This window comes from Limulus polyphemus, unplaced genomic scaffold, assembly GCF_000517525.1.
Source record: "Limulus polyphemus unplaced genomic scaffold, Limulus_polyphemus-2.1.2 Scaffold7276, whole genome shotgun sequence".
NCBI classification, from domain to species: domain Eukaryota; kingdom Metazoa; phylum Arthropoda; class Merostomata; order Xiphosura; family Limulidae; genus Limulus; species Limulus polyphemus.
This window is the reverse complement of record NW_013672886.1, coordinates 32,417-40,881: the sequence shown is the minus strand read 5'-3', so window position 1 is coordinate 40,881 and position 8,465 is coordinate 32,417. Positions and strand designations below refer to the sequence as shown.

The 8,465-nt window shown below is 34.1% G+C and overlaps 1 protein-coding gene across 4 annotated transcripts; it reads left to right on the top strand.

Annotated features, from left to right (window-relative positions):
• The first annotated feature begins 49 nt into the window (after window positions 1-49).
• LOC106474487 (tRNA:m(4)X modification enzyme TRM13 homolog) lies at window positions 50-8,465 on the top strand. Of its 4 annotated transcripts, none has more exons than XM_022402799.1 (7): window positions 50-836; window positions 2,002-2,187; window positions 2,530-2,618; window positions 4,705-4,780; window positions 4,908-4,982; window positions 7,408-7,471; window positions 8,249-8,465. In XM_022402799.1, exons 2-7 carry the CDS (start codon window positions 2,118-2,120, stop codon window positions 8,448-8,450), a joined length of 576 nt encoding a protein of 191 aa, XP_022258507.1. In that variant the 5' UTR covers window positions 50-836; window positions 2,002-2,117; the 3' UTR covers window positions 8,451-8,465. The 4 variants fall into 4 exon arrangements, 3 of the variants coding, with proteins under 3 accessions (XP_022258507.1, XP_022258506.1, XP_022258508.1); XM_022402798.1 differs by having other exon boundaries at window positions 1,579-2,187; XM_022402800.1 differs by lacking the exon at window positions 50-836 and adding an exon at window positions 1,168-1,715.

Sequence of the window (8,465 nt, the reverse complement as noted above, 5' to 3'; positions counted from 1 at the left end):
GTTGTACAAACATAATGTAGCGTCTGTATAGGACTAATCAGTTGTACAAAACATAATGTAGTGTCTGTATGGGACTAATCAGTTGTACAAACATAATGTAGTGTCTGTATGGGACTAATCAGTTGTACAAACATAATGTAGTGTCTGTATGGGACTAATCAGTTGTACAAAACATAACAAAGTAGTGTCTGTATGGGACTAATCAGTTGTACAAAACATAACAGAGTAGTGTCTGTATGGGACTAATTAGTTGTACAAACATAATGTAGTGTCTGTATGGGACTAATCTATTGTACAAACATAACAAAGTAGAAGTTCTTGATCCAACAATTTCTTTTGTCAAGTCCTGTTAGTTGAAGAATTTTGTAGATTTCGATTGGATAATTTAAAATGGAGGAACTTGGGAATGACGTGTCGGAGCTTGCATTCAGTAAGGAAGCAAATATCGAGATTAATTTTCTTAATTTTAAAGTCCCATTTCTCACAGGCATGGTATACACGCAGAGTATCATTTCCATATCGTCGAATCAGAACATTAGCAATCGATGTGTTCGAAAGAAAACGAAGTTTGATTATAAACAAGATTACGACACTTATGATATACAACATTGTTTATTGACAAAAAGGGGACATGGATAAACGTTTCGGAATTCTGTCAGATTCCATCTTGTTTGGTTTATAGTGTGATACTAGAGCATTTCAGTAAATGTTTCCAGAATTGGGGATTACATATTTATATACAAGTTTTATCTCTTGTTTTACGTAGGTGACAATCGCAGCAGTGTCTGATGAGGAACTTTTAGGACTTTTAGAGAGAATTACGTCTTCCTACGATGGTAAAAAAAAATTTCCCTGTCTCCTAATTTGATGCAAATAATGATAAGAATGACTGTTGTATGTATATATTTTAGATAAATATATAATAATGAGTAAGTTAGTTTCCTCTACAGTACTTCTTATGGTTCTAAAGATCTGACAGGCATGATTTTCAATTCTTTTCTGAAAATAGTTTAGTATTGCATCAGTTAATACCAACTACTGGATTATTTAACTAACATAGTTGTTTAGAAAGATTTACTTGCTATTTTTATTCACAAAAACCTTAAAGACAATTATCGGTTTAAAAGTTATTATAGGATTTACTTTAAAATATGAATACCAGACACTTGTGCAGTAAATAAAAGAAAATGTTAAAACATTATTTCGTTACTAGCAAATACCAAACAAAAAGATGTATTCTTCTTAATTACTGGATTTAAGCTTTCTTCTAATTTGTTTTTAAATGAGTTTCAGTTTTGATTTTAGTTGTTATTTTTTGAATCCTACTTTTGTTATGGAATAGTTTAAGAATTTTTATAAAGCTGTGAGTAACATTAAATATGTGATTTAGTATTGTATTCAAACAATGTGTTAATTATATGTTTACATATACACACACTTGGGGTAGATACTTGCTAGTGTAGATACTTGACACCATGTGTAGAGCAATCCGTGTAATGTATAGGTGAAAAACATTGTGTACGTGTGTGTAAGGGATCATGGCAAGTATATTCCACTGGTGATAATTGAAAATAACAGGAGGAGGGTACCATTATTACCAGAAGACCACTGGTAACATCAGTAAAGGAACTCTCTCCACATGAGGGATGGTTGTAACTCCAGGGATTGTCACCTAGTGTCATTTTGAGACACTACTGGAATGCACCTCACAATTTGTATGTTACTTTTTCTATTGACTTTCTAACCACCATGTATATGTATCGTTTAAATTAATCGGTTTGGTGTGACAAAACAAGTATTGTTAAAACATTTTTAAATCCCTGTCAAATATTTTTCTGTGTATGAAATACTTTTGGTAATGTAGTTTGTGTTTCTCACTACAGTAAATACAAGTACGGCTGTCATATTTATACAGAAGTATCCATAAGATGTATAAGTAACTTGGTGAACTTTGTACATTGCATGTCCATCTGTTGGTCTGGTTATCACTCATCGAAACAGAGCTAGTGCCCCTGCCACAACGTTGGTTGGGAGAAAGTGCAGTTTTTCAAAAAGAACTCTTAAAACCAGAATATGGCCAAACGGCCCTCAAACATTTAAAACAACAAGCTTCAATAATGGGTCTTTTGGAGTCTTGTGGACTGGTCGAAAACAACACTTGTTTTGTGGAATTTGGTGCAGGAAGAGGTAAAGACAAACTTTGCTAGATTAAATGTTTTACACTTGTTTTTTGGGTACAACTATTATTTCACTTCATTATATTACACATGATTGTATCGGTTCTTTGAGTTATATATGAATTGTACTAAAGAATAGGCTTCTAGAACGTAACATACTTCTGGTGTTAAACACAACGTGTATAATAAACTATGAAGTGACACAAATTACTTGAATAAAAATTAAAAATTTTTATACCTTGTATCAATTGTACAACATGCTAAAAAACGGAATTTTTGAACCTTTAATTCTTATATGAATTTAAAATGGTGTTTAATTTATTTATTTTTATTGATGGCTTGCTGTTGTTAGGACAGTTGAGTTATTGGACTGTTCAAGCAGTACCAGATGAATCGACCTGCAGCTTTGTGTCAATAGATAAGGGTTGTCAACGACATAAGGTAAGAAGGATCAAGTTATATACTTTTATCATTGACATTGTTTACTTGTTTTTTATTGATGGCTTGCTGTTGTTAGGACAGTTATGTCGTTAATACCACGTAAAGGTCAGTACTGATCCTTATTTCGTTAGTGCCACGTAAAGGTCAGTACTGATCCTTATGCCGTTAGTGCCACGTAAAGGTCAGTACTGATCCTTGTGTCATTGGTGCCACATAAAGGTCAGTACTGATCCTTATTTCGTTAATACCACGTAAAGGTCAGTACTGATCCTTATGTCGTTAGTGCCACGTAAAGGTCAGTACTGATCCTTATGTCGTTAATACCAAGTAAAAGTCAGTACTGATCCTTGTGTCGTTAGTGCCACGTAAAGGTCAGTACTGATCCTTATTTCGTTAGTACCACATAAAGGTCAGTACTGATCCTTATGTCATTAGTACCACATAAAGGTCAGTACTGATCTTTATCCAAGCTAGTACCATATGTACCTTCATAGAATGGCATTGGACCTGGTCCTGGTCACTCTCCATATGTATACTGTGTTAACACGTTTCATGTCTTATTTTTACTTGAGGAAAGAAGGGCACAAGGTGATCTTATTAAGCCTTACAAGATTATCAGGGGATTGATAGGATAAAGGCCTCTGATTTTTTTGTGCTGTATTCTGAGGATATTAGGATAAATGAATACAAGTTCAAGATTTGGAAAAGACATGCTAGGCTCCAGTTAAGACAGTTTTATTTTGCTAACAGGGTTTATAAAATGAGTTGCCATTAACAGTAGTGAAGGCTGATACTTTACAAGAGGGGAGTTGATGATTTCTTCTAAATTAAAAGTAGGAGAAACAAATAATAATGTGAAGAATAATTCATCAGGTGAGCAGGATGCTCTCCAGTGTGTTGTTTTAACTGTCCATGTGTAAACTAGCTATCTTGTGGTGATGGAGCTACACCATTGTCCATCTAACATAAAGGTCAATCTTTGCAAAAGTGAATGTTAATCATTCGAGAAGTCAAGCCTGCCAGTTGCTTCAAGTCCATATTATCAAATATCATTGAAAGTGATCTTCTGTGTAAACAAGTCCACATCCTGCTAACCACACTTTATGGAAATGTTGTCATAATATATTGGTTGTGTTTGATCAGCATCTAATCAACTTATTGTTTTCAACTTCAATAATGTCTTTGTTGTGTTTGATCAGCATCTAATCAACTTATTGTTTTCAACTTCAATAATGCCTTTATTGTGTTTGATCAGCATCAAATCAACTTATTGTTTTCAACTTCAATAATGTCTTTGTTGTGTTTGATCAGCATCAAATCAACTTATTGTTTTCAACTTCAATAATGTATTTGTTGTGTTTGATCAGCATCTAATCAACTTATTGTTTTCAATTTCAATAGTATCTTTGTTGTGTTTGATCAGCATCTAATCAACTTATTGTTTTCAGCTTCATTAATGTCTTCATCAGTCTGCATATGCTGTTATTCAGATTGGTAACTAACATTACACCAACTTGCCTTCACTATGCTATGGAATATAGTCACCTGTTTTACATGAAAATGAACTCGCAGGTGCTACTGACATTAGTAAATTATCTGTAGGAGTGTCTTGCTAGAACATGGAAAAACTGATATTTCCTTACTTGTTTTGAACAGCGTAATTTAATTATTTCACACAGTATTTCTACAAGTGAATTTGCAGATTTTCACAAAATCGTTTTGTAATGAATATAACGCTGTTAAGTAAATACCACAATTTGTAAATTGTATTGAGATAAGAAATTTTTTTAAAGTAGTTTATTAATTTATAATGTAATATGATGATGTTATTTATGCATGTTGTAATAATAATTAAAATGTTTTTTTGATGCAAGTTACCTATCATATCAACCATGTGTTTGCCATGATCTTGGCTTGAGGTGAACTTGAAAGAAATTCTACATTTTCTTGTTTATTTAAATAAATAATCCATCAAATGTGTTTTATTTATTTGTTTTAAGGCAGCATTTATGGATGAAAATTAAAATATTTTTCTTATAATGTAATAATTTTCAGTGGTGAAAATGTGATGAATTTTTCACTTTAGTTTGAAAACAGATTGAAAGGTGAAAATGAACCGAGGATAAAGAGAATTAGAATCGACATTCAAGACCTTGTATTAGGTAATAGGTTCTAATTATTTATAAATATAAAGTTGCATGACAAAGAAATTGATACTTCTATCTGAGATATGTTGTTTTCTTTATATATTAATTACTATTTTTTATAAAATACAAATTTGTTTTGTAGGTAAAGTTCCCTGTGTAGCAAATCACGAGGGAAAAATCGTTGGACTAAGCAAGCACCTGTGTGGAGCTGCAACAGGTGAAACATTTTAATGTTGATCTTTAAGTGTTCACTTTATAATTATAGGTAGCACTGGTATTGTTTATTGAGGATGATCTTGTTCAGTAACATTGGTATTGTTTACTGAGGATGATCTTGTTCAGTAACATTGGTATTGTTTACTGAGGATGATCTTGTTCAGTAACAATGGTATTGTTTACTGAGGATGATCTTGTTCAGTAACAATGGTATTGTTTACTGAGGATGATCTTGTTCAGTAACTGATATTGTTTACTGAGGATGATCTTGTTCAGTAACTGATATTGTTTACTGAGGATGATCTTGTTCAGTAACAATGATATTGTTTACTGAGGATGATCTTGTTCAGTAACAATGATATTGTTTACTGAGGATGATCTTGTTCAGTAACTGATATTGTTTACTGAGGATGATCTTGTTCAGTAACAATGATATTGTTTACTGAGCATGTTCTTTTTCAGTAACTGATATTGTTTACTGAGCATACTCTTGTTCAGTAACAATGGTATTGTTTACTGAGGATGATCTTGTTCAGTAACTGATATTGTTTACTGAGGATGATCTTGTTCAGTAACAATGATATTGTTTACTGAGCATGTTCTTTTTCAGTAACTGATATTGTTTACTGAGGATGATCTTGTTCAGTAACAATGGTATTGTTTACTGAGCATACTCTTGTTCAGTGACAATGATATTGTTTACTGAGGATGATCTTGTTCAGTAACAATGATATTGTTTACTGAGCATGTTCTTTTTCAGTAACTGATATTGTTTACTGAGCATGTTCTTTTTCAGTAACTGATTTGTTTACTGAGGATGATCTTGTTCAGTAACAATGATGTTGTTATAACTTGCTATAACTAAGGTCATGTTTCTTGCTATAATTAAGGTTTGTGATGGATGAAGGGCACGTTTAAACCTTAATTATAGCAAGGTGATGGATGAAGGGCACGTTTCAGGATTTGTTTTTTTTTAGCACAAAGCTATACAATGGTCTGTCTGTGCCCACCACAAGTATCAAAACCTAGTTTTTAGCATTATAAGCCTTTAGGCTTAGCCACTAGGGGCCATACAGTTTTAGAAAAGGCTATGTGTAGGTGAAATGAAATCACTTATTTTAGTAAAAAAGACTATTCATGGAGTATACGGAGAAGATCATCACACCAGGAAGTGGTACTTACAGAGCCTGTTACACAAAAGAGGAGTCACAATGGTCCAATCCTCCGACTGGCGCTAGCGGTACTTACAGAGCGTGTTCACGAAAGAGGAGTCACAATGGTCTAATCCTCCGACTGGCACTAGCGGTACTTACAGAGCGTGTTCACGAAAGAGGAGTCACAATGGTCCAATCCTCCGACTGGCGCTAGCGGTACTTACAGAGCGTGTTCACGAAAGAGGAGTCACAATGGTCTAATCCTCCGACTGGCACTAGCGGTACTTACAGAGCGTGTTCACGAAAGAGGAGTCACAATGGTCTAATCCTCTGACTGGCACTAGCGGTACTTACAGAGCGTGTTCACGAAAGAGAGTCACAATGGTCCAATCCTCTGACTGACACTATCATCAGACATCATTGGTTATGTGCACTAGATCATTGTGTACAGGACAAAGGTTAGCTGATCTGGGGACACTATGTGGACAGATCACCGATGTAATAGCTACTGTTATGCTTGATAGGCTGGCCAACATGAGGATGAAAATCAAATGTCAACTCTATCTTGAGGATCTTAAATGGAACACTAGCAGAGATGGCAGATTGTGTGTGGCAAATAACTGCACATGTGTGCCCTTTATTTACCCCAAATAACTGTACATGTGTGCCCTTTATTTATCCAAAATAACTGCACATGTGTGTCCTTTATTTACCCAAATAACTGCACATGTGTGCCCTTTATTTACCCCAAATAACTGTACATGTGTGCCCTTTATTTACCCCAAATAACTGTACATGTGTGCCCTTTATTTACCCCAAATAACTGCACGTGTGCCCTTTATTTATCCCAAATAACTGTACATGTGTGCCCTTTATTTACCCCAAATAACTGTACATGTGTGCCCTTTATTTACCCCAAATAACTGCACATGTGTGCCCTTTATTTACCCCAAATAACTGCACATGTGTGCCCTTTATTTACCCCAAATAACTGCACATATGTGCCCTTTATTTACCCAAATAACTGTACATGTGTGTCCTTTATTTACCCCAAATAACTGCACGTGTGTGCCCTTTATTTACCCCAAACCGTAAGTTCTCAACCATTATTGTCTTGTCGTGGTATAAGTTTGTAATGAGTCACATAATGTTAGAACAACCTGGATATAAATAGGTGAAACAGTTCTCTTAACTTTTATTAGAAAATTATTCCGGTTGTTTCTTGTTATGCTTGTGACGGGCATAAGCTGATATTAAATTGTCTTTCTTCAGATCTTTCTCTGCGTTGCCTTGTTGAAAACTGTTGTGACCAGAACAATGGAAACTTGAAACAATGGTAAGAAAATAAGTTTTGTTCGGGACTTAGATGGATTTACTTTACTCAAATAAATAATGTCTGTTTTCACGATGGGTGAGGGTACAAGACACTATACTCGGGTTCCATGCCTTGGGTATGATGAAATTCACAGACTCTTCCCTTATCAATATGTTATTTTTTGACCATTTAATCTATGCTTGTAATGTATAATTGAACTATTACATATTAATAAAATGTGAACTAGCCAAACTGTACTCGTATATTTGTCATAAAGACTAGACAGGCCGTAAGTTAAAGAGTCACAGTTTGTTTAAATGTCATCTTGCAAAGTTTCAATATAATCAGTTCATGTTCTTCTAAGATTATTGATCATTTATCAGAACATAAAGAACAAAAACAGTTTATCCATTTGGTTATGATAGTACAAATCACTGTTTTTTAATTTAAGTTTAAATCACAAAATCATTATTACAGCATAAACAAGATCCTTGTGTTTCTACTGACATAGACTTAACTTCCTAAGTAGCTAAAGTACTTAACTTTACCATATCTGTTCTCAGATTATATCAGTTGTTGGCTATTTAGTAATGCTCAATTATTAATGAAAGACTTGAACTTTGATTCTCACCCCTAGAATTAGTCCACATTATTCAAATTAAGCCTGTTATCAGACTTGGGCTGGTGTTATTTCAGTTTGTTTATAATTTGACATTTGTATTGTGAATGCTGAGTTTTCAAGTTGTTTAGAAACTTCTGATTGTTTAAATTGGAACAATTAATGAAACTTTATTTTAGCGTTGAAGGACTTGTTCTGGCACCATGCTGTCACCATCGTTGTTCTTGGCAAAGCTATGTTGGTCAGTTGTTTCTAAAGTCGCACGGTTTCACACCACGAGACTTTCAACTCATGTGTGGTATCGCAAGTTGGGCAACTTGTGGATCCACACTACAAGGCAAGTTGATTATTTACACAGAATTAGTTATCAGTTTTCTTTGACTGTCTTTTTTTTCT

Coding starts and splice junctions, on each gene's coding strand:
- LOC106474487 (XM_022402799.1), top strand. CDS start 2,118: ATGGGTCTTTTGGAGTCTTGTGGACTGGTCGAAAACAACACTTGTTTT. Junction 4,781..4,907: donor CATTCAAGACCTTGTATTAG/GTAATAGGTTCT, acceptor TTTGTTTTGTAG/GTAAAGTTCCCTGTGTAGCA. Junction 7,472..8,248: donor AATGGAAACTTGAAACAATG/GTAAGAAAATAA, acceptor ACTTTATTTTAG/CGTTGAAGGACTTGTTCTGG.